Raw genomic sequence first — 25,985 nt, forward strand, 5'->3', positions numbered from 1 at the left:
ATCATAATTCTCTCCTTCTTACATCAGCTGAATGTCCACGTTGTGGCATAATCTTTCCTATGCAATTTGTCTGAGTTAGTGGGAATAGGATCGAGACATCGCGAGTTTAATAGTGTGTCACCTAGATAGATATATTTAATTTTACTTTTTATACATTTTAAATAAGATATAATATCGTTTCTTTCCCCCTTCCCTTTCCTACCTATAGACACGCCCAAGGCCCCCTCTCCAACCTTCTCCATGTCTCTCCACTTTCAAATTGATGGTAGTCTCTTTTTCTTTGATTATTAGTATTACATATATATATACATATGCATAAATACATAAATATAACCCACTGAGTATTTTTGTTGTTTACATGTGTGTGGCTTCAGAGCTGACCATTTTGTAAACAGTATGTCCTAGAAATGGATATACAAACAAGAAGAGAACACCCCAGTACATCTTCATATACTCATGCTCTTTTGATTTAAACACTGCCCCTGTGTTTCAGTGTACCTTCTTGTTCCTTGGGAACCATTATCTTGCAAATTTTTTCTACCTTTAGTAAGGAGTTTGTTCAAAACAGCTGTATTCAGCTGTGTGTGGTGGGGTACACCCAAGATACCAACATACTTTCGGAGAGATGAAGGGGAACTGTAGCAAATTCAAGACCAGCTTGTTTTACCTAGTGAGATCCAGGCTAAGCAGGCCTGTATACTGAACGTCTTTAAATTAATTAATTAGTTAAATGATTGTAAACAGACTATAATTGATATAAAACGCTGCATTTTCTAGTCTACGTCCTCTTCTAGAATCTCTACTGCCCTCTAGAGCCGCTTCCCACAGCTCCATCCCAGACCTTTCTAAGCAGACAAGGCCCCCCAGTCTCTCACCTTGTTTCCTCAGAAGCTCCCTTTGCTCGTTCAAAAGTGCAGCTCTTCACCATCTCCTTCTACCCATAGGATCTCTCTGCAAGAGCCCTGGTTTTAATAACCACTTTCAAGTTACTGATACAAATACTTTTGAGGTAGGGGTTGTTTGGAGTTTGATTTGTTTATTTTGGTATTTTTCTGGACAGGGCCCAGGCTGCCCTACATGTTCTTTGCAGGGCTCGAATCCATGATGATCTTCTTGCCTCCAATTCTCATCCTCCTGGGATAGCAGGAGTGGGTCACTCGGGGAATAGTTTGGGTTTTTATCTGTCCCCAAGAAGTCCTCTACCTCTGAGCAGTGGATTCTGGCTCTTAGATCTAGTGCATGTAGATAAGACTTTGGATCTTGCTGCCCACATGCCATCCTCTTCCACTGTTGCTTACTCCACTGATTGCTACCTCCCTCTACCCCACTGACTAAAGAAGTAACCTACCTTGACCAAGGATCCTCTCGCCTCCCACTCCCAGGTTCTGGAATTATGTCTATGTCACCGTGCCTGCTTTCTTCAGTATTAGGGGATTAAATCCAAGGCTCTGTGCATGCTAAGAAAACTGTCTGCTAGCTGAGCCACAGCCCCTAACCCATAGTGCCAACTTCATAACCCTGCTACTTCTACATTCCATGGGAAGGTAGGGGAGAAGGAATTGAAATACACACTCATTTTTGTTTTGTTTCTAAACACACAGAAAATGCACGCGGTATAAAATATTGCAGTCCTTGCTATTTAATAGGAAGTAAGGAACCACAAAATGCAAATGTGCACTGTGCCATGCTTTCAGAACAGAAGCACCCCACTTAAACAGAAGCAGGAGTACACTCCTGGGCTTCCAGTGGGAATGCATTTTGTGGTGTATTCAATCATTGCCACAGGACCAGAGCCCCTGTGTGGAGAGCTTCTCTCTCTTTGAAGAGAGAACTTGGAACTGAGTATGATTGCTGTTCTGATCCTCTTGTAGTATAGTGGTTAGCTCTGGAGCTAGTCAGATAGAATTTAGTCCAGGCTTCACAATTTATCTGTTTTATAACCACGGACAAATTGTTTAACCTGTTGGTCAGTGTCCACGTCTGAAAAGTTGGCATTTTTTTTGACAGGGCACAGGTTGGCCTAGACCTATGTGTTCCTTGAAGGGTTTGAATCCATGATGATCTTCCTGCTTCCAATTCTCATTATGAGCATATTATTTTTTTTGCACAGTTGATGACTTTGGTGAGGGTCAGCAGAAAGTCCCAGTAGACTGCTCTGAGGCTCATCATCAAATGAAGCACACAGTGGATCCCAGAACAGTGGTTTGTTCTGCACTGCAGTTGGGTGAGGGAAGGGGGCATCCTAAAGTAGTTGAAACTTTTGATATTCAAAAATCTTATTTAGCCGCCCAGACATCCTGATAGCCCTGACCTGTAAATTGGAAGGAAGAAAGCACCGAGTGTGGAGTGAAGTGAAAGCAAAAAAAAAAAAAAAATACAAAGAGGGAAGAAGACAGTAGGAGAAAGACAGACTTCTGTGAGGGAGGGAGAGGAAATGGAGGGGGGAGGAGGAGAAAGGGGAGGAGAGAGAGAAAGAGCACAAAAGGCCATGTGCAGCCCTGCACATCTGCAAATCTGTAACTCTAGCACTGGGAAGGCAGAAAACCAACGAGTTCAAGAGCAGCTTAAGATATACCCGACTTATTCAGACCAGTTTGAACTACACAGTGAGATACCTTCAAAACGAACAAACGAAAGACCACTGCAGCAGCAAAGAATAGCATTTGAATACAACAGAGAAGCCATTGAAAAGCAATTCTCTAGATTTGGCAAGTGTTCACTGCTAGACTAGAGATGCAGTTCAAATCATAGTGCTTGCATATCATGCATGAGGCCCTGGGTTTAATACTCAGTACCTCATAATACCTTGATGGTAATGCATGTGTGTGTAATCCAAGAAATCAGAAGCAATGGCAGGAGAAATAGAAGTTCAAGGTCATCCTGGGTTATGTGGTATATCTGAGGCCAGCCCAGAGTACACAGGACCCTGTCTCAGACAAACAAACAAAAGCAACAATAAACACCACACAGAGCTTCTTGAGGATTTCTCAAGGGTTGACAGCTTGTGTAGAAGCAGCGTTTCATGGGTACAAAAGTCAGAAGAAGGATGTGGTATATAAGAGGTAGACCAGAATATAGGTTCAAATCCCACCTCCACTATGAAGTACCACATAATTCAATATCTCATGCTTTTATTCCCATGTAAAGTGGAGAGCAACACCTGACAGTGTTGCTCAGGGTTTGCAGAAACCTAAATATGTGAACTATTTAATATAGTGCTAGTATGATGGAGTTAAATTTAACTGTTCAAAGCAAGAAAGAATCAGTAAGGTAGATCAGTCAGAAAGTTAATTTAGTATCAACAAAAACACAGGGACTAAGAAGCGAAAGGCAGTGGGATTCTGGTGAATTAACGGCTTCAAAATCATTCCGTGGAAGTTGTGACCCAAATGTTAGGCAACTGCTGCTGTGACTACAGCCTGGTGCTGCTACTGCTACAGTGTCAGCCACAAAGCTTGAGCAGAGACACTGCAATGTAGACTCCAGTTGCCACAATATGTTGGGAAAGTCCCACAGGCCACCAGAGGAAGTCAGACTGTGTAAATTAATGCTCCCCACTCCACCCCAAATATTGGCATAAATTTGAACCCTCATTGTATCCAGAACCCTTGCTGCAACTTAGGAAAATGTATGTTTGCTTTGACGTTTTCAGGGGAATCACGGGGATAGGAATAGACAGTATCTAGCTCAAATAATTCCTTCTCTCTGTCTCCGTCTGTCTCTGTGTATGCGTGTGTGTGTGTGGGGGGGGGGAGAGCCGAGGTGTGTGTGTCTCCATATGAGAGAATAGGCATGTAAAAGGCATAGGTCAACATCAGGTCTTGTTGCACCGGAGTCATCTATCTTTTGGATTTGGGGACTTCATTTTACTATTATAACAGGTTTATGAGAGGTGGGGCAATGCACACACAGCATCCCATGTGGGGAGACAACTGAAGACAGCTTTGTGGAGGTCGTTGCCTTCTTCCACCTTTATGACTGTTCTAGGGATTTAACTCAAGCTATCAAGCCTTCAGGCAAGCACCTTCACTCAGCCATCTCACCAGTTGCCCCTTGGTCTTTGTGATAGGGTCTCTCCCTAGCCTAGAAACTGATGAGCAGGCAAGGCTGGAGGGCCAGCAAGTCCCAGGAACCTACTTGTCTTTGCCATTTCAGTTCTGGGACTGTAGGTGCAAGCCACCACAGCACTATTTTGACATGTATTCTGATGATGTACTATAGATCCCCCTGCTTTCATGGCAAGCACTTCACCAACTGAGTTATCTCCCCCAGTTCACAGCTCATGTAGTTTTCATCCTACCTGCGGATACCAGAGGTCCCAGTTGAAAATATCACAGATTGACAAACTCTTGTAAAGTACAAATATGGAGGAGCACTGGCATAGGACAAGGAATGTATCTCTCCTGATGTTGGAAGGAAAATTGTGAGATGCAGTTCAAGTAGTTTGTAAGTTGAAGTCAGAAGATGAAAGATAGTGCAGTTAAGGAAAGATCTATGTCACCAGTGGGTGACATTTGCTCACTACATTGCAGAGTATGATCACGCTATGAAATAGAACCTTAAGTGGAAAAGGTAGGTTTGGGGAAGGCTGATGCGAGTGGACTAGCTAAAATTTCCAACCTCAACCTACTTCTCAGTATTTCTAAAAGAAACACAATCGGAGCTATCTTTACACCCATGCTCATTGAAATATAAGGCAGTTCCTCAAGGTCTAAAATAACCTAAAGCTGGTCATGGTGATGAGCACACTTTGATCCCAGCACTGGAGAGCTAGAGGCAGGCAGGTCTCTGTGAGTTGAAGTCTGGACTGGTATGCACAGTGAGTTTCAGGCTAGCCATAGCTACACTGTGAGACCTTGCTGATAGATAGATAGATAGATAGATAGATAGATAGATAGATAGATAGATAGATGATAGATAGATAATAGAAAAATACATACATAGAAAGATCATAGAAGACAGATGGATATATACATATATACATAGAAAGATATATAGTTGATGGAATTATAGTCAGAATCTGTGAATAAATAGAGGGATAAAATTATGGTATCTAAATAATGGAATGCTACTCAGCTTTTAAAAAGAAGAAAGTAATTTGTAACAGCATCAATGGGCCTGGAGGGCATTGTGCTGGGTGAAATAAGGCAGGCAGAGAAAGATAAATGCTGCATGCTCTCCTTCATTCCTCACATGCGGAATATAAAAACAGAAACTCATAGACGTGGAAGGGGAACTAGGAGTTAATCGGGACATAAGTGGGGAAAGAGAGAAGGTAATATTTTGATCAAAGTAGACAAAGTTTCAGTAAAATAGGAAGACTTTGTATGTGTATAATACAGTGACTATAGTTAATATTTTTGTCTATTTCAACAAAGTTAAAAGCAAAGATTTTCAAAGTTCTCACTACAGATATAGTAGTTGTGGCAATACGTGATATGTTAAAATTAGCCTATGACCATGGCTACCATGATGTGTGCATGGAATGAAAGCTCACGCCATTGTCACCAACAATTCATATTTGTCAGCTGAAAATAAAATGACATTTAAAGAACAGCCAGCTTTCTTTATCATCAGTCAGCAAGAAAAAACAAAACAAAACTTTTATTTATAAAGCACTGTTTATTCTTGTTTATTGAAAATGTTCATTTTAAAAGTCTTTAAAATAAAAACAAGTTTAGAAAAATCTGAGCTCCTATAAGAAGGGACATAACAGAAGGGAAACTGAAAGACCCCTAAGGGCAGCAGTGTAATTAGAGTAAGGGGAACCCATTTAGAGAGTATTGTAAACAACACAACTATGGAGACATGACTTTGGGGCTAACATGGCTTCATTTCCTTTATATTATTTAGTCTGTAAGCATGGGCAGCCCACTGCACAAGTTTCATTATCCAGAGTACCAAGGGCTCTCCTTGGAAGGGCAAAGTCCCCAAGCATGCGTATGTACACATCCTTTATGACCTTTCAATGTCTTAATCGACGAACAAAATTATTTGTCGACCACAAAAGTGTTTTTCCTATGGACAAAATTTGCATACTGATTGCAAACTGTTGACTAAGCACAGACAGGACACATGTGAACATATGGGTTGTTGCTGTTATTCCTTTTGTAAAATACTTTTACATGAAAGATGTCTCATAGAAATCTCTGGGCTTAGAATTGGGACAGCCACTCTTATAAACCTTTACCCTCTAAGCTGACAAAGATGGCTGTGTGCGATTGTCTGATGTTGGACTTCAGGAATATTCCATATCCTGTGGGTGCTAGAATGTTGACCATGTAACATGAGACAATAGCACTGTACCCATGGAATAATGGAAACTGTGAGAGCCTCCATACCACAAAGAAAAAGAGCTCCTCAACAAACTTTTAGGTCTTGAGTTTGGTTTTGAAGCAGCACTTACAGGCCCCAATCAAATGTACGTGTAAGTGTTTGGTTGGCGTTCCGCATCTCTTTCTAGTGACTCTGCCATCTGGCCAAGGTGTCCTGTCATCTAAGGAGGTAGGCAAGAGCTCTGCTCCTCCATCCTCGGCCTATTTTGACTTGTGTTGAATTTAGGTATACAGTGTTCTGGGCTCTCTTCAAAATCTGCTTTTTCCACAGGTCACTTTCCTGGACTACTTACAAAGTCAATGGTTGGACATTATAAACAACTTGAGCAAACCAGTTTCAAACAATCAGCTTCACTGACAACCTGGTCAGCTAGGAGGGGCCCTTTTACTGGGTGTATAATCTGTCTCATCATAGTAGGGGCCCATGATGAGTCTTCTCACAGCAGAAACCAGAACTTGGTAAGATGGGATGGAAGGTGTGTATTAGGGCACAATATCTTCTCACCCAGGTTGTTCAGAAAGGTGAAAAGGTTGTCATTAGAATATTCAAAGTGAAGTCACTGCTTATAGTAACTGTTTGACGAAATAAACAAAGCAAATCCATGATCATTTACACCGCACTTTTTATGGCTGGCTAAAAGCACAGGGTTGGGGGGAGGTAGAAAACGTACGAAGAGGCAGAAGGTTGGGCTGTAAAGCTACACTACACTAGGGATATCTGCTCCATCAAACGGCTCTGCCCTGCTGAGGGGGGACTGCCTGAAGCAATTTGCTGATAGACTTGCTGCCAGTGTGGACAGTTGGAGCTCCTACCACACTGACCTTAAATGGCCACCAGCACAAAGGGTATAAGGGCACTACACTGTTCCTGATCTTAACAGACAACATGGGCAATAAATTTTTACAGTACTGAAAGGGGCCGTATGACAGTCAGGGGAGGTGCAGCTGGGTCACTGGGCAAAGGTGTTCATTTTCACCTACTCTAAACAAAGCCTGAGAAGCTTAGCCTCCAGCAGATTAGGTAGTTAAGGGCTGTTGGGCAGAGCAAAATATCGGGGCCATTTTTACCACCACCTCAGGCTATTTCCCCTGTTAAAACAAGTGTCAATCAACTGATAACCAAGCAACAAACACTGAATCAAACAGCAGGGGTGGGAGGAGGGGGAGGGGGTAGGAGAGGAGGGAAGAAGAGAGAAAGAATCCCAACACCACAAAGCACAAAGCTTAAGTGCACAGTTATATCATTCAGCTGGCCATTTTAACATGTGCTGAAGGCACTGTGCTCCCCTGCACAGTGATGGTTACTGAAGAATCGAGGTCTTGCTGCTGGATTCAGCGCGAATGCATTCATCGGTTTGCTTCAACAGCTTCCGGACCAGTTTTTCTAGGTCCTTCCTCGACTTCAATTCTTCTTCCAGACATTGCTTCATTTTTTTATTCTCCTAGAAGGGAAAAGAGTTATTAATCACTGAGCCAAGGCAGCCCTTCTCAGGGGTTCTTCCCCCCCCCTCTTCCTCCTCCCCTCCCCCTCCCCCTTCTCTTCATGGCATCCCTCACTCTGACTACATATTCTGAGAGCAGGCTGTCTCTTGGTTCTCTGCCTATGTGTAAGCAGCCTCCCACACTCTTCACTTTAATCCAAGTGTTCCCACAGTCTGAACCTGCCCCACAGACAGCTTGCTCCACACTTTTTTATTTAGGATTCCCCCCCCCCTTTTTTTGATACAAGCGTGTACTAAGAGGCTGCCAAATATCTCTAGTGCCAACTTCATCTTATGAGTATCAGATCCACAGGATCATGTCAGGGGCAGGTCCATCTAGAGAGATGATTCCATTCTAAAGGGAACTTAGTATCACCTCCCCCATCGCCTGAAACCTCTTCCAGTGCTTCTGCATCGCTGAAAGTTTGCCCACCATAGTACATTACATAACCATGGGGAGAAGCTTCTCTAATGTCTGTTCTCTCCGAATCCCAGCACTGCGCCATCATATGTCATAAGTTTCAACTCTGCAATGCCTCTACTCCTCCTGGCCTCACTGGCCGGCCTCAGCTCACGACTAAACCAGGGCTCATCCAGAATTTGCTAAGTATTCCACAAGTGCTGCTGAAGGCTCTCAACTCCCCTCTCACTGTGCGTCCCCTTCCTACAGGTACACTAAGTCTTATCATATAGGGTGTGTGTATGTCATGGAGCATGGGACTACATTACCCATAAATTTATAAACCACCACAGACAATTCTCTTTTCTGTCTTTCCTTCCTATCTTCTTTCTTCCTCTTTTATCTCTCTTTCATTATTCCTTTTCTTTTGTTTTCATGACAAGGTCTTGCTACACCAGGCTAGCAAATACATGATACCCTTGCCTCAACCTTCCTAGTGGCTAGGATTGTAGACAGGCACTGCCATACCTGAGCTTGCTTACAGTTTTTTAAGATGTGAAGAAACAAGAAAGCAATATGTAAGTTTGGGACTCTGCTGCATATATATAAATAGAAAGGCTCAGAAATTCAAGGCCACGTGGTAAAAGAAATAAAACCTACCTGCTACTGCAAAGAAAATACTAACTCTCCCTTAGTACCTGCTCCTGAGCTCCTCCTGAAACCACCTCCCAGTGGCCAACAAGACAGAGCTGGTCTGTCATCTGAGAAGATAACTTTTGGTACTGCATTACCTGCTTCAATTCCTTGACCTCATCCTTCAAGGCATAGACAGTATCAACAAGGCTCCTAAAATATACAGAGAAAATTCATAAATGAATGGTGGGTACTGAAGTGCTGATAAATAAGCAACCTACAACTCTCTATAAATACAGAGATGGAAATATCTGTGGGGTTTCAACCTAATGACGAGTGTCCCTACTCCGGATGGTCCACGTTCTTTCTCTCCATAGGAACAAAGCTCTCATCACACATGCCCACGTCTATACCATGTTACAGCCTCACTTCTATACCTGCTGCTCTTCACACGTCCAGTTTGTGTGGCCAGGAAACAACAGGTAAAAACCATTGTTTTTCAATTAGAGGATATAATTGACAAATTAAAAACTATTTAAGTTAGACAGCATGATGCTTCAATGTGTTTGTCCTATGAAATTATGCCATAAATAGAGTTATTTTCACAGCCATCACCACATGTAGTTGTAGTTACTATTTGGGAGTGTGTGCGTGTCTATTGAGAACACAGGAGGTCTATGTTCTCAGGAAATTTCAAGTATGAAAGATATTATTGACTATAGTCACTGTGCTGCATGTTAGACTAAAACTTACCTATCACCTTATACAATTGGACATTATAGTTTTTTTCATCACCATCACCTATTTCTTCTACCCCCTCCAAGCCTCTAGTAATCACTAGTCTACTAGTAGTCACTGCTCCTCTGAGTTCAACTGTTTAAGAGTCTCATTCTATGGTTTTATTGGTGCAGTTTTAGAGGAAGAGTAAACATTACTTACAATATAATAAAAGATATCACAAAATCCTATGTATGCTACAATAGCCATGCTATGGTATTACCCTTTTCATTTAGCTAACTCACATAACAGAGAATCAGGACATTTTATTTTTTTAAAAATTATGATAAAGTTCCCTGGTTAATGGGCATTCTTTGCTTTTCAATTTTTTTCAAATCAAGTAACTTACAGATCTGGATTTTAGTTGGGGATTGTTAAGATTAGTTTTTATGATTGATGTGTTTATGTGCATATGAATGGAGGTAATCAAGGAGGCCAGAAGAGGGTTCCAGAGTGTGACCTGAGAGTTGTAAGCTGAAATAAACAGTTTCCTCCTCCAACTTGTTCATGGTTATGGTATTGTATCACAACAACAGAACTCCTAAGAGAGCCTGACACAACTACTTTTAGGCCCCAGACATGACAAGAAAGGGATACTCTCTACTCACTTCTCTTCAATGATGGTCTGCCCATTACTTCTAGTTTCTTCAATAATGAGTTTCTCTTCCTCGGGGAGTAGTACTTGTGGAACTGAATCTTTACGAGTACCTGTAAGTGATGATCATGAGAGAGGGGGTAGGGAGTTATTATCAGAGACTGGTCTAGGTCTTTGTCTCTTTCTATTGTAGTTACAGCAGCCACGTCCTTCATGCTCTTGTACTTACTCAAAGGGCAAGCATGCCACTTTTACATTTTTCTAATGGGGGGGGACTCTAAATGACCAAATGACATTATTTATTCTCCAAGAAGGAGAATTGATTTGTTAGGAGCCCCAGACTTTTCTGTTTTCCCTTTCCCAGAGCACAGAGCTCGTCACTGCATGCCACTAAGAGTCACACACCACATCCCACGATCATTGAAAATTCTTTAATTTCAGTAAAGATTGGGCTGAAAGCAGCACTGCTCTGGGGTAGAACATGCTGGAAGGGCTTCAGAAGCAGCACTCGTTCCTTCTGCAGTCCTCTAGGAAATGCAGAGTAGCCTAAAGGTATTTTGGTGATGGGTACAGTGGAGCTGGGAGATTATCATATCAGCAACAAAACTCAGGTGTCTGTCTTCACTGTCTCTACTGTCTCTTCAGTCTGGCAATCCAGATCCTTTCTCTCTGGCTTCAGGGATGTAACCTTTGGTCTGTCTAGGTCACTGTGTAGGTCAATGTTTCGGGAACAGCATCCTTCACAGTACACATTCACTGCTTTTACTTGACCACTCGCACATCCCCAGGGGTAAGATGTGTTTCCATGTTCAGAGAATAGCTCTTCATCAGTATGCAGAAGATAAATGGATGGATAAAAAGAATGTATATAGAAAGCCAAGAGCCTTCAGTTCTAGGGAAACAGGACATTAGACTGGGATGAGCTAGAGGGCCACATCTGAGTGTCAAGCAGGGCATCAGATACTTCTCACATGTACAAGGGAAGGTAAGACAGAGGAACAAAACTGGTCTTCCTTAGGGAAGATCACACGTCTGAGCTTTTTCCTCTGAGTGGAGAGAACATACAACTAGAGAAACAAGTGGTTCGAGGTGAGGTAGGGTCAGATTTGGTATGAAGGTTGTCTCCTCATCCCCATCTCTACCCTAGCTTTCACAATGAAAACTTCTCTCACTTTCCTCTCCCAGCTCATCAAAACTTGTTATTAGAACCGAGCATGCCAGAAGCCACAGCCAGGTTGCATCTGTGATGCAGTGTCACTGCTCACAGTGAAATGTATTGATTTCTACATCACATGCTTTCCTTTTGTAACACCCTGTGAGAGAAATCCCTCTCATATCAAGTAAGCAGCTGGTCAGCAGCTGTGAAAAATTAGGGGACACTCATTTCCTATGTAGCATTAGGGGACACTCATTTCCTATGCAGATGTGAGAAACTTTCTAAATGGGGCTATGTGAGTAATGACATAGAGTCTGTGATGAAAGTAAACAAAATATATAATCTGGACTAGGACAAGCACAAGGATTTTCCAGAAGGCATCATCTATCTTTCAAGGGTATGATGTGAAGGCTGTTTAAGCAAATGCCCTCACCTAAGAGCTCCTTGAAACATTCTCTACATTGTGAAGAGTCTCGGCTGTGCAGCTACATTTCCAGATTTTCAGAGCAACTTTGAAGCCTAAGTCTGATGAAGCATCACTCACTTCAACACATAGCTGATGAGAGATAGTATTCTGACTTCCTTTTCTATTCTGCCTATAAGACGAGATTAGCATCAGTTTGCAGACACAGGAACTCTCTGGGCTCTTTAATTCCTAACTAGTGCTGGTGGAGATATCTGTGTAGATCAAAAGAGTGACTTTAAATTTTTTTCTCATTTCTATCACCTTCGACATTTTCCCTCTTGCATCTCTCTTTCTCTCTGGGTGAAAAGCAACAGTTCACAAACAAACCACCCAGTAGCTAAAGCACCTTATCTGAAAGATTCAGTCCTGCACCTCTGTTCCGCATTGAGTCACATGCTTTCCACACCCTGCAAACCCAATCTGTATTGAAGGTTTTTTCCCTCCAAGAGACAGTACCAATGAGCAAACCCCATTCATTAGCAAAAGCAGTGTGGCAAATTCTAATTGAGCCATTACCTTGTTGAAAACTGGCGCTGGTGCAATAAGCTTCAATCACCTTAAGAATCTGAGCATCCTCTTCCAGGGCAGCAGTACCTGTCAAATTTAATCAGTAATAACTTCTGCTACATATATGACCCTGGACACCCAAAGTGATGATGTGCCCATCACTGCCAAAGGTTCTCAATGTTTCTGAAAGGCAGGCAAAAATTTGTTCAAGCCCCAGGAGGCAAAAGAATGACATCAAGAGTAACCCTGAGAGTTCTGGGGTCAGTACTCGGGGGAAGGGGTGCTGCTTCTGAAGTTTAGAAATCTAAAGTAGTAAGGGTTTTATTAATCATTTCTTGAAGGCTAAAATTATGGCAATGAGCTTGGTGTTGTCTCCAACTCTCATCCAGTACACCAAAGTTGTTCTATCAATTAAATTTCAAGACTTGCCTTCTTTAAGACCCTTTCTCTGTTGACCACACCCATCTTCTCAACCACCCAGCATAACACTGATTCTCCCTCCTCGTACCCCCAACTCAGTCTTTAAATACTCAGATGACAATGTTCCACTAAGAAGTTTAGGTGAGGGTGGGGTTGGGGCTTCAGGATTTGAAGTTCAGCAAAGATATAATTTTAATATATTATATTATATTATAATGACAGAATCCCATGTAGCCCAGGAATTCATCTAACATGTATGATGAAGTTGAACTTCTGATCCTCCTATCTCTACCTCCCAAGCACAGATTAGAGGCCCATGCCACCATGCCTGGTTTCCATGGTGCTAGGGATCAAACTTTGGGCTTTGTGCTTGCTAGGCAAACACTCTATGAATTGAGCTATGTCTCTACCCACAGGGAAGATTGAACTAAACTATATTTGCAACTGATACATGCAGTGCTGCTACATCACTAATGTCTCCATAGATGTCCCAAAGTTCTCTTGTTCCCAATTTTAGAGTCAAATACAGGCATATCTCTTGACTGGCTGACTTTGTAGTCAGCTCCTAAATAGAGCACTGTTTCCTGATGTCAGCAGGCTGACTCCATGGGCAACTGAGAACACCCCTGAGCATTAGACTTCCAGAAGGATTTCTGTCCTCGGGTCCATTTGGTTTATTTGTTCAGAAAAATATTCCAGGCATCAGAAATCTAGAGGGAAAAATATGTCCATAGCAAATGGGCACCATTGGGGGACCTAAACCAGGTGGGGTGAAATGTTCTGCCGCATGAAAACGGTACAGATTGGTGTCTGTCAGAGGCAGCAGGAAGTGCAGCAGGAGGCAGCTTATTCAGAAGTCTCAGAAGTGACCAAATTTTCTGTGTATTTTTTCCAACAGATGATGCCAAGAACAAACTGCTCTGATTATCTGCTTTTTAAAACTTCTCATGTTCGTTCGCCCATAAATAACTTTGCAAAAGTACAGGACACATACTTTTCCTAATCACGTATTCTTCCTCGGATGTCTTTCTCTCCGTCTTTCTTTTGTGAAGAAACTTCTTCATCGTTTTGGGGCTCTTACTAGATTCCTGTAAGGGTAATAATTTCTCCATGAATTAATATTCTCTCCCAAATACAAATGAAAATAAAGCAAATACAATGAATCGGAACACATCTCTCATCGCGATAGCATCCGTTAGAAAAGAATCAGACTTTAGATCACACAGACTATAAATGGGCTCTAGTAAACTCAAAGAGGTTCAACAAAGCACAGGCAGTGACATTCCACTTTCAGTTGCCACAGGAATAAGAATAAGAATGGAGAAGGATGCAGATTGTGCAGGAGGGTCAGTGCCTTTAGGGTACCATCTGCAGCAGAAGTAATGGGACTTCAACCTCAGAAGAGGAACGCCTGCATTCCTAACTTGCTTTCTAGTCACCGTGGATAGTTTGAAGGGAATTAAGTAAGTGAGGCAACTACTATTAGAAGTTCTAAGAGTTTAAAACTGCTTAAGTACGTTTTACTGAGCATTAGCCCTACAGAGGAAACTATAATTCCTATCAGTGCAAGGGAAAATTCAGGTAGAGAGACAGTTATTTTCTCAGAGAGGAGGATTTCATGAAGGATTTCCTGATAAATAAATTTGGGAGACATATCTAGAAATTTAGTGCACAGTAAAGATGAAAATCGATGAATTTGTTTTCACCATATTTAAAAACCCTGTTCAATGTTAATATGCAAGTAAACAAATTAGAGTCACATTTAGAATCTCAATAAACTGATTTGATATTCTATGTTGTCCAGAATCTATCTATCTATCTATCTATCTATCTATCTATCTATCTATCTATCTATCTATCTATCTATCTATCTGATACAAGAGAAATAACTAGTACTTTAAAATATAGGGAACAAAGAATTTAATTGCCTTTGCTTAGCCACAATGACTCCACTTAAACTTAAAAGGAGGCAAACATTAAAACCACACGTGAAAAAATAAGAGGAAAAGCTAGCATTAAAAACATAGGAAGAATGAGCATTTTAAAGGCATGATATATAAAGTGACATTTTACAAGGACCAAACACAAGCCTGCTTTTGAGGAAAGTACTTACATGTCAGAATTGCATCTTCACATTTTAGCCACCAATTATAGCAAGGGACAAGACAAGCATAAAGGAAAGCTTCATTCACCAAAGGTTACAGCACAATGACATTCCGATGTCACTGTTCTACCCTTACCTTTAAGATATAAGACATCCTCTAAAATGAATATGTAAAGAAAGAGAAGATGAGCGTGAGAGGTCGATGGTTATAATGACCACATCCATTTATCAATAGTTCTAAAACAACATTTGAAATGTTAGTGTTATCATTACACAGAAAGAATACCGCCACATTTCCCACATTAGTCTCAGATGCGATACCCTCATGCAAAAGTCCAAAGAATCCAGTTCTCCACAGAATTAAAAATGCTGAAAAATCACCAAAATGGACAGAACATAGCAAGAACATATTAATAATTCTCTTTCCCCAGCAGAAACAAAGTGATCATGCCTTAGTTTTAATAGATTAGTTATGTGTAGGATTAAAGTCAACTTTGCCCTTCAGGGTTTGCCTTAGTATGAATTTAGTAATTGACAGTTGCAAAATGTCCCTTATTAAAAATGAGAATAAGGTACCATGAAGTGGCACGCTTGATTTAATAAAAGAAAAGTAAATGGTTGCAGGCCAATTCCAAAGCAAAACTGCAGGACTACTTCCTGCCCGAATTCTAAATAGAGTTACATTAAAAAAAAAAAAGTATGTTCAAGAATCATGTCTCTTATCACGCCAGTTGAATGGGTTAAAAAAAATCACCCAGTGTCTATATATTGTTCTATTTTGCACTGAGAGACAGAGGCAACAATTAACTGGAGCAAAAGCATGGCTGCTCAAATGAAAATACACTCAAAACTGAGCAGTCTCCCATGTCAAAGCACACCAGAGAATTACACACTGTCTTTACATCCAGATCCCAAGGTTCATTTCATAACTGTCAGCAACTTACTCTTCATACAACAAGACCTAAAGAGTAGTTATTAATAAATGAGCATCTTTTCTGAAATATGAAATAAGTAGAAATAAGTAAAAGGGGGAAACCTCACTGGATGGAAAAGGTAATAACCACTGTGTTGCTAAGGGAGCCGGTGACTGATGTCCCTTGACTACACTTATAGAGCAATCAGTCACGCTGGCCATGGCACATCTTTGTAGCACACTAAGGCAGATCCCAAATGCCCTGTGCAGGAAGTTGCTACTGAGAAGCATCTCTAAAAACCCATTTCTCTCACTATCCTCTTCTATCCTTCCCACTCCAGCAAACACTTCTTTCATGGTTAAGACACATGCCTTGGTCTCATGATGTTTTAGTGATTGGGCTTCATTGATCAACATGCTTCAAAATGCAGAACTGGATGTTTGATTAGAAATGCAACTTCCAATGAGGTGTTTCTTGTTTGAGAAGTGTGTACACAGTTAGTTAATCTAAAGAATCATTCTCTCTTCGTAGAGAGACAACAGAGACAGTTAAAGGAAAAAAAAAAACTAAAGAAACAGGCAGTGCACTTGAACTGTTCACTTCCATCAATGTGTGTATATATAAGGAGAACAGGGAAATGAAAAATTAAAAAACAATCACTGAATCTAGCAATTCAAGACATATATCGTATTGTAAATTCTAGCAGATTCTCACTGAACTGTTTGCAGTAAGCTCCAAAATTAGCTCGTCAGAAGCATTTTACACCATACGTAGCAAAATTACCTCTTTATAACCTAGTGCTGCTGATGGTCTAAGTGGAGGTGCAGGTCGTAGGCAACTTAAACTCCACGGTTTTATAATTTGAGGAGGCTCCAAGGGTCCTCGGGGCTGTCCGGTAGAGCTAAAAGACTGGGAAAATGTCTCATGAGATGCTGGCAATCTGCCATCTGAACCCGACCTGGTACCACACAGTGAGAAAGTGACAATAACTTCATTGGATCAGCGAAGCCAGACATGAAACGGGGAACACAGAATAGTGAAAGTGTCCAGTTGGAAAACTGACAGTAGAAACTGTCATAAGGTTATAGGGTCTCTAAGGAACAGCACAAAATGATCCTGTCCTCTCTTTTCTGCAATTTCATTTAAGGTAGAAAGTGTATCCCCTGTAAGGGAGGAAAGTGGAACAATGGAAACCATTCAAGGTTCAGCGATGTGTTTGGCACTCACTTAGAATCGTAAATGGATTATTTCATCTGACTAAACTACGACAGACTCAGCGAAGTAAAGTAACTGGGTAGTAATTGGCAAAGACAAAGACTTGAACCCAAAGCCTGTGTTCTGCCACCACAACACACACAAAGCACCCAAAATAGGAAGGTTGGCATTGCAGGTTTGAGTGTTAACAGACAAAAGAGGAAAGTATCCATTTCCCCCAGCAAGTACAGTGATATCTCACTAATTCCAATTCCACAAGTTCTTGCTTTCCGAGAACTCAGAGGATGGCAATACTAAAGCTTTCCTTCTATGTAAGTTACTGAATAGATGTGAGACAATGACTGAGATTACATGGAGTCATCCAAGCACTCAGGGAAGTGAGTTCCCTGCTTTGACATAGCACATGGTTACTGTGAGAATATCAGTTATAAAACAGATAAGTCTTATTTACAATTGAAACATTTTAGTAAGGGCCTTTGGTAGGAAACACTTGGCTAGTAGTTAGTTGGAGTGCTTTAGGACGGCGGACCAAAAGCACACACACCGAAGTGAAATGTTTTGTTAATTTCAGTGGCCCTCACAATGATGAGCAATGAGAATCAGTGAAGTTTAACTGTACTTCAGAATCTACACAGAGAGATCACCCAAAGTCAAACGGCATGCTTGCTGCTGATTTTTAGAAATCTTTAGTAGGCAAAGTCTGACAGGAAAAAAACAAGAAACCTTCGATAATCCTAATACTCAAATAGTAATCCTAATACTCAACAATCCCAATAGACTACTTACAGAATGAGTACTACATGATGATGAGGAGGTCTTAGACAATGAACTGCAGGAGGCTGGTCCTTTGGTCAGTCTGTTCAGCTGCTCCATCCACTCCTGGAAGTCCTGGTTATTGTTGCAGTGGACCACAATTCTCTCTACCGTGCTACCTATATCACCAAAAATTGTGAGCATTTAGGAACAAAAGGCAAGGATCCGTCTCACAAACGTACTTTGCAGAATTTTAGACATACTAAAATACTAAATAATAAACACATCAGCAATCTGAAGCCTCACATGTACTGACTTGCTGTCCAGCCCAGTTTATTCTAAGAATACTATGCTGTTTTGCCCGTTGTCCAAGATGAAAAAAGAAAAAAAACATGTAATTGAAACCAACTGAAAAATCTTTACGCAAGTGCCAAATCTTAGGCTCCTTATTGGTAAGTACAGGTTTTGATAAGGCTGGGGATATTAGCCCTGTCTCTGATATCCATCTAGAAGTACAGCCACTGCAGGTCAATCCCAGAGGCCTGGCAAAAGGGACAATGTCAAGAAGAATTATGAAGGCTGGGCATTTTGCTCAATTTGTATAGAAAGTTGCTTGGCTTCTTAGAACACAAGCAAGCCTTACGGGTTTATAGGTTGGCCATAAGATTGGCTAGAAGGCTGTGTCCCTTTGGCTTCTTGGATACCACGGAACATATGAAAGAGAAGGAGAAAGTCCATGTCTTGTTATTCTCTGCTCTTACAAGGAGCTCTTAAGCAAGAGAAGATGGAAAGTAATGGCCAAGCTGGGGCTATTAAATGACCAGGAGCCTTTGCGTTTTTATGGGTTTTCTCTAGTTATTCTGGGCAATGGAATGGGCTTTGCCATACCCCATCCAAACCTGCTGATGAACTACATAGGGGAAAATAATAGCACTTATTTGTTTAAACTCCACTTTACTCCAAAAAGCATTTGAAGTAGCTACATGAAAAGGAAAAAAAATTACCCACCGGTGATTTCGAATGTACAGTCATTTCCTTCAATTTCATCCAATCTGGTCACGACCATCCCTGCTATTGGTACCTTTCCCTAGCAGAAAAAAAAACTCCTCCTATTAATTCTATGACTGTACACATTTCTCTCTGACTTTTGATCCATTCAGGAATCAAATGGTAAGACATATTTCAATATGTCAATATATAAGGCTCCCCTAGTCTACATTTTAATCAGATAAGAAAGCAAGGGAGAAATGTGTCTTTGGCTAATACACCTTAAATCCTAAGCTCATGATTTACAAAACAGTTGACTTTCTAACTTATTTTCATATGAATTAAAAATCGAAGGTTCACATTTTATGAAAGGGAGTAGTGGCTCTGATCACTAATAACAGAGATTCGTAGCATAATGTACTACATTCTGGGAACAGACTAAGGGAGGTGTCATTCCCTAAAACATTTAAGGACTGCCATGTTACAAACCCAAATCATGTAACATGGCGGCAATATTACAGTCACAGGATCAAATGCCAGCTTTGTATTTCTCAGTTGTAATATGAGTCTGAAACTCTTCCTGGTAAATTATCCAATTGTAGACTTAGCTTTCTATTTATACAACTGGGGACCTAGCTCATGAGTAGAACAGCAGATAGTCAGAGCAGGATTATACTAATACAAAGGTTTTTGATCTCAAGACCATCTGTTCTTACAAGCTGTTTCCCTATGATGAAGGGTCAAAACATTCTGCTTTTGGAGGCCTGAGCTTCTAATGGCATGGTGCATATATCACATCTGAGCAGAATCCTGTTCTCATCTGGCCTTTGATAATTTATTGGATATAGATCTACTCACCTGATACATAAAGCCACTCATCCGCGGACTTGCAGACAACATGATCAAGACACTTGAAAAGAGCAGAAAATATCGTTCCTCTTTTTCCTGAAGTAAAATAAAAATCATGAAAGGGGAACAGAAATTAGACTGCTTTTATTAAGACCATCTGAAATCCCTCCTTTGAAAACCAGAGCTGACATAATCATCAACCTGAGTATCAGCAATGAGTTGTCAAAGGACATCCAACTCAAGAGCACCAAATAGGTGTATATATTAGTCCCTGGGTGCATGCGTATAAGAACCCATACAGATTATACACCAGTATGACATGCTAGTCCTGGACACAAAGTAAGTCTCTCAAGGGTCACGAAACTAAAATATAACCTTGCGTTGAATAGTAACAACTTTCAACAGCTAAGAAATTTATGATCTGTTAATAGTCACAGTTATTGAATTATGTCTAATGTTGTTCAAGCATAAGGACCTAGGTTAGGATTGCTAGCAACCATGTAGATGCCGAGAATAGCATCAAACATCTATTATCAAAATGCTGAATGGTGCAGGGTCGTAGGCAATTAGACCTAAGGAGCTCGCTGGCTAGCCAGTCTAGACAAAATCAGTAAGCTACAGATTCAATGAGAAACAAAATTGGAGTGTAACAGAGGAAGACATTTATTGTCTCTATGCAAATGAACATATATGGACAAATCCTACACACATACACATCAAAAGAGATAATTTCTATACAGCATGCAAGACAAATTTTACATTTAAAAAATGGTCTGGATTATTTGGTCTCGTGAATGATAATGGAAATCTAACCCAAGGCCTCATGCATACTACATTCTACTGACTATTCACCCCCAACCCAACTCCATGAGTATTTGGATTGGTACATAAGATATTTGTATGCATTTATAAGAAATAATATTGCATTTCCATTTTTGTACACATTGTATAATGACCAAATCCAAGTTATTAACATATCTATTATCTTAAACTTTCATCATTTCTTCATGATGAATACATACAAAATTCTTTAGAGGGCCAGCAAGATGGCGTGCTGGGTAAAGACTTGTCTGCTAAGAGAATCTGATAGATGACCTGAAGAGCTGAGTTTGATGCCCAGGACCATGTGGTAGAGAAGAGAACCAACTCCTACCAGGTTTCTTCTCCTACCAGTTGTCTACTGACCGTCAAATGAGTGCTTTGGCACACAAATGTGCACACACAATGAATAGATAGATAGATAGATAGATAGATAGATAGATACATACATACATACATACATACATACACACACACACACATACATACATAGGTTTATAAACTGCTTTTAAATGCAAGGAAATCCTGTCTTCTACCTCTTAAGATATAATGCATTATTTGTCAACTACATTTTTTGATTGCACCAAAGTAAACTTAACACTTGAGAGCTGCTCTGATCCCCTTAACAGAGTCACAATTGGTAGACATGAAAATTCCATTTCACACAATTATCCTCATGGCTGTGTCCTCATTCTCCTCTCCACTTGAGGAAAGCTTCAGAGCTAACTGTTGGAGCAACCATTATTCTCTCAGATCTTTCTCTTGCCTAGTTTTCCATCCACAAACATTGCCCTTCTTCAGCAGCCTCTCCTGTTTTCCTAGGTCCTCCTCTTTTGCCTTTAACATATGCTTATCCCTTTCTTAAGGACCTAGCTCACCCCATGTGGTTCCTCACTTAGAATATCTCATTTCTTGATATTTTATTGCCAAATTACTCCCTGCCTTCATTTTCTCTCCATTGATCCCTCCCTAACTGCACTCTCTCACTGTTTTCTCAAAGTCATCAATAACTGCCTTCTAGCAAAATCCAATGGATTCTTTTCGGTCCTCACATTCCTTGACCTCTGAACCGTCCATAGCATTCTGCATGCTGGCCACTTTCAAGTGTCCCTCCAGGAATTTCAATGATGCTATAACCCCCAATTCTTTTCTATTTTCCTATTTGCGTCTTGCACCCAGGCCCACAATGGTTCCTCCTCCTTTCAACCAAGGATTTTATCCCAATGATGTGAATGACTAATAGTTACCCTCACGGCTTTAACCTTCCCCAGGGTGTCTGCATTTTCAATGAGATTGCTTATTAACCTGTAGTAATGAATCTCTGCCACAAGCATGTCAGAGGGTATAGGAAGGTGTTATGGAAAAGGGAGACAACTCTAACACCCAATAAATCAGACCAGGTGACATGATCAACCTTTGTCCCCTACCCTGGCCTCTTCCTAAAAGAAATAATCTGTCTTCAACCGCCATGCTTCTCTTTGGATATGTACTTCATAGAAAGGTACATCTGTCACAGACATTTAAATCTTTCTCACACTGACCTCTCACCTACATTTCCATAGCACATTAACAGTTGCTGACAGGACAGCTCTGCATAGATACTTAGGGTCTTAAGAAAAAAAAAAGAAAGTGTACTTAAGTGACCCCAAAAGTTCCACCTGAGAACTACTTAACCTGATAAACAATTTCACCAAAGTGTCGGGGTATAAAATTAACCCAAATAAATCAGTAACCTTCCTCTACTCAAAGGATAAACAGGCTGAGAAAGAAATTAGGGAAATGACACCTTTCACAATAGTCCCAAATAATATAAAATATCTTTGTGTGACTTTAACCAAACAAGTGAAAGATCTGTATAAGAACTTCAAGACTCTGAAGAAAGAAATTGAAGAAGACCTCAGAAGATGGAAAGATCTTCCATGCTCATGGATTGGCAGGATTAATATAGTAAAAATGGCCATTTTACCAAAAGCAATCTACAGATTCAATGCAATCCCCATCAAAATACCAATCCAATTCTTCAAAGAGTTAGACAGAACAATTTGCAAATTCATCTGGAATAACAAAAAACCCAGGATAGCTAAAACTATCCTCAACAATAAAAGGATTTCAGGGGGAATCACTATCCCTGAACTCAAGCAGTATTACAGAGCAATAGTGATAAAAACTGCATGGTATTGGTACAGAGACAGACAGATAGACCAATGGAACAGAATTGAAGACCCAGAAATGAACCCACACACCTATGGGCACTTGATTTTTGACAAAGGAGCCAAAACCATCCAATGGAAAAAAGATAGCATTTTCAGCAAATGGTGCTGGTTCAACTGGAGGTCAACATGTAGAAGAATGCAGATTGATCCATGCTTATCACCCTGTACAAAGCTTAAGTCCAAGTGGATCAAGGACCTCCACATCAAACCAGATACACTCAAACTAATAGAAGAAAAAGTGGGGAAGAGTCTCGAACACATGGGCACTGAAGAAAATTTCCTGAACAAAACACCAATGGGTCATGCTCTAAGATCAAGAATCGACAAATGGGGGGTTGGGGATTTAGCTCAGTGGTAGAGCGCTTGCCTAGGAAGCGCAAGGCCCTGGGTTCGGTCCCCAGCTCCGAAAAAAAGAACTTAAAAAAAAAAAAAGAATCGACAAATGGGATGTGTGGGGGGATTACTCATATGGTGGAGAGGGAGGGGAGAGATGGGAGCTTATGGACAGGAAACCAGGAAGGGGAATAACATTTGAAATGTAAGTAAAGAAATATATCTAAAATTTTTAATAAAAAAAAACTCAGAGTCTGGGCCAGAGAGATGGCTCAGCAGTTAAAAAAAGAAAGAAAGAAAGAAAGTTAACAGGTATAAAGTATATCTGCTATCTTCTGTATCCCAAACGCTCCCCCTTTCTGTTGCCATTACCATCGAAATGTGTCTCAAAGTTAGTCTTTTCCCATTCATTCCCTCTGCCACTACCCTGGTTGATCTTGACCTAAGAACTAATACTGGAAGGGAAATAGGAAAGCTGGAAAAAGCAATGCTGAGGACTTACCTCACAGGCTCCATGCTGCATCACTACTTGTGACATAAAGATCACATTTCCCAAAGTCTTAATATCATCTCCTTCCCATGCCTGAATAGGTTCCGAAAGGATCTGCAATTCCAGCTGCTTTCTCTTTCTCAGATCTTGGCACTGCCCCTGCAAATGTCAAACAGAGCATGACACAATGGGGATTTGTACAAGATGAGGTCGGAAAAGTTCTCAGACCCAAAGCAAGTTCAAAACAAGCCACGGCTTCTGAGTCCTTGTTTCTCCCTTTATCCTTTGCTCTTCTTCCTGTGCTCACCTGTGCTCCTGCCGCACAAACCAATATACTACCTAGCCTTTAGCCTTTCAAAGTCATATTTTTTTCTAAGAGGGTGCTCCCCCATCTACATACCACTTCCACTTCAGCCCTCTAGCATTCCCCCTTCTGTGAGAGTGAGATATCAAGTTTCCACAGGACCAATTGCCTCCCTTCCCAGAGATGGCAGATGAGGCAGTTGTCTTCTCCATATGCTATCTATGTAGCAGAAACCATGGAAGAGGAGAGCATTTCCATTTTGCCAAAACATCAAGATCAAGTGGTAAAAAGGGCTTCATTTCACCGTCCCCATGAGGAGTCTGGAGCCATCCAGCTAGCTAGTTGATAGATGCTAGCTATCAACTAGAGCCAGAAAAGCAATTGGCCCTTCATTACCATAGGTAAATATGGCTGTAATTACAAAGCAACCTCATTTATATGATATATGCTCAACTCTCCAAAAAAAGTAGCAACTTGATAAGAAAAACAAAATCACTCCCAGAGTTTTGAGATCAGAAAATGGCAATAATTTTTATTTATTTATTTATTTATTTATTTATTTATTTATTTATTTATTTATTTATTTATTTGATGCCACAGTGAATCAAACTGAATTTTCCATGAAACACGAATGCAGTGTCCCAATTTTGCTTAGGGAGCAACAGGACATTATTGTAAAATATTCAGGTTACTTTTATTCCTACCTAAAAGGATTAGGGACAATAGAAACAAGTGGGTTTCATGATGATTAAGTTGGAAATTCAAATCAAGAAACAGTTTGCCAATAGTATATAGAGTATGCAAAATATGGAGAGACATAAAACCTGTTTCAGAAGATAAAGCTATTTTGGAGTAATTTGGCAACACTTATTCCATAGTGAATACCAATCTAAGCAAATGAGTCATTTCATTACATTACTGTGTCCGAATGAATGCAGTGTAATTCCTTTGGGAAGTAAGGTTTTTTTTTTTTTATAAAAGTCTGTTGCATAATTCAACTAAGCCTTTAAGAAATAAATACACTACAGATTTTTAAAGCACATGTATTTGCAGTAAATATATTACCACCATCAAAACAAGTTTTGACATGACAAAAAAGAGATATGTTTGCTTTTTGTTCAGGGTTGGTATTTTTGTTTGTTGTTATTGTTCAGATAGGGTTTTGTGCAGCCCAGGCTGGCCTCAAACTCTCTCTAACTGAGGCTCTGACTTCAAAGCAAAACTTCTGTCTCCGTCTCCCAAGTGGTGGTATTGCAGGCATACCCTAACATACCTGGCAGATACTTGAATTTGTTGTACTGTTTGCTTGCCTGGTTTTTTTTTTCCCAAAAGCCTTCTCTGGTCATTTATATAGAATGAATTCAAGAAATACCAGTTATAACAAATGTCATGCCATGGGTTTGAATGAGCTATTCTATGAAACTGGGCTGTGTAAAAAGCTAGTAGCTTTACTATTTTTTCCTAACAATGGGAGCAAATTTCTCATAATACCTTGCCTGCTCTTCAGTTTTCTCTTTAACAACCGACACGTCAGCTACCTGTCTTCCAGAAGCAATAAACGTGAAACAGTGGTGAATGGTAGGTAACCTTCCAGCAAGGATCAAAAGATGAACATTGGTCCAAACCCCCACAGAATGCTTTAGAAATGTCAAATATATCGAAACTTAACCCATTACTCAAAATAAAGGGTTTTTTTTCCTTCTGAAATGGCATCAAAAGGTTTTACGTCAGTAGGTTCAAGGAGATAGCTTAACCTTGATGCTCAAGATGCAAGATTACAGCTATCTCTGGTAGCAGTCTATATTAAGCAACTTCATTTTAGTACACTGTGTTTTTCCTTTTAGGAAGGATTTCTTTCTCATCTGCAGAAAAAACCAAGTTCACATCTTTTGGCACAAATAGTGAAATTCAGTATTGATGCCAATCAGTGAATGACAAGTTATACAGACATAGGTGAGCAATGGGGGTAAAAGCAAAAAAATAAAAAAATAAAAAAAAAGGAAATCCCCACCTACACATCAATGCTTAATGTGGCCAAGGCTTTCAACTGTGATTGCTTTATACCCTCAGCCTGGCAACCTTTCATACGTAAGAATGCTTTGCGGAGAACAAAACCAAATGCAACCAATCATGAGGCCACTATGCTCAGAGATTATTCTTTCTCTCTGGAAGACCTTTGCTTAAGGAAATAAATGGAATATACACTGTTTCAGCAACAAGGTATGCAAAATGGA

The 25,985-nt window shown here is 40.5% G+C and overlaps 1 protein-coding gene across 23 annotated transcripts in view; it reads right to left on the reverse strand.

Annotated features, from left to right (window-relative positions):
* Positions 1 to 5,602: 5,602 nt before the first annotated feature.
* Arhgef6 (Rac/Cdc42 guanine nucleotide exchange factor 6) overlaps positions 5,603 to 25,985 on the reverse strand; it is a 118,861-nt gene continuing 98,478 nt past the window's right edge. For 5 of the 23 annotated variants that reach the window (XM_087600356.1, XM_087600365.1, XM_087600367.1 and 2 more), the window contains 10 exons: positions 23,460 to 23,606; positions 19,602 to 19,688; positions 18,765 to 18,843; positions 17,790 to 17,935; positions 16,572 to 16,697; positions 13,765 to 13,858; positions 12,360 to 12,437; positions 10,235 to 10,334; positions 9,008 to 9,062; positions 5,603 to 7,777 (listed from right to left, as the gene is read on the reverse strand). In XM_087600356.1, the coding sequence (XP_087456482.1) occupies positions 7,637 to 7,777; positions 9,008 to 9,062; positions 10,235 to 10,334; positions 12,360 to 12,437; positions 13,765 to 13,858; positions 16,572 to 16,697; positions 17,790 to 17,935; positions 18,765 to 18,843; positions 19,602 to 19,688; positions 23,460 to 23,606 (1,053 nt within the window). In that variant the 3' untranslated portion in view covers positions 5,603 to 7,636. 23 annotated transcript variants of the gene reach the window in all.

Source organism: Rattus norvegicus, chromosome X (assembly GCF_021556685.1).
Source record: "Rattus norvegicus strain SHRSP/BbbUtx chromosome X, alternate assembly SHRSP_T2T, whole genome shotgun sequence".
Taxonomy (NCBI): Eukaryota; Metazoa; Chordata; class Mammalia; order Rodentia; family Muridae; genus Rattus; species Rattus norvegicus.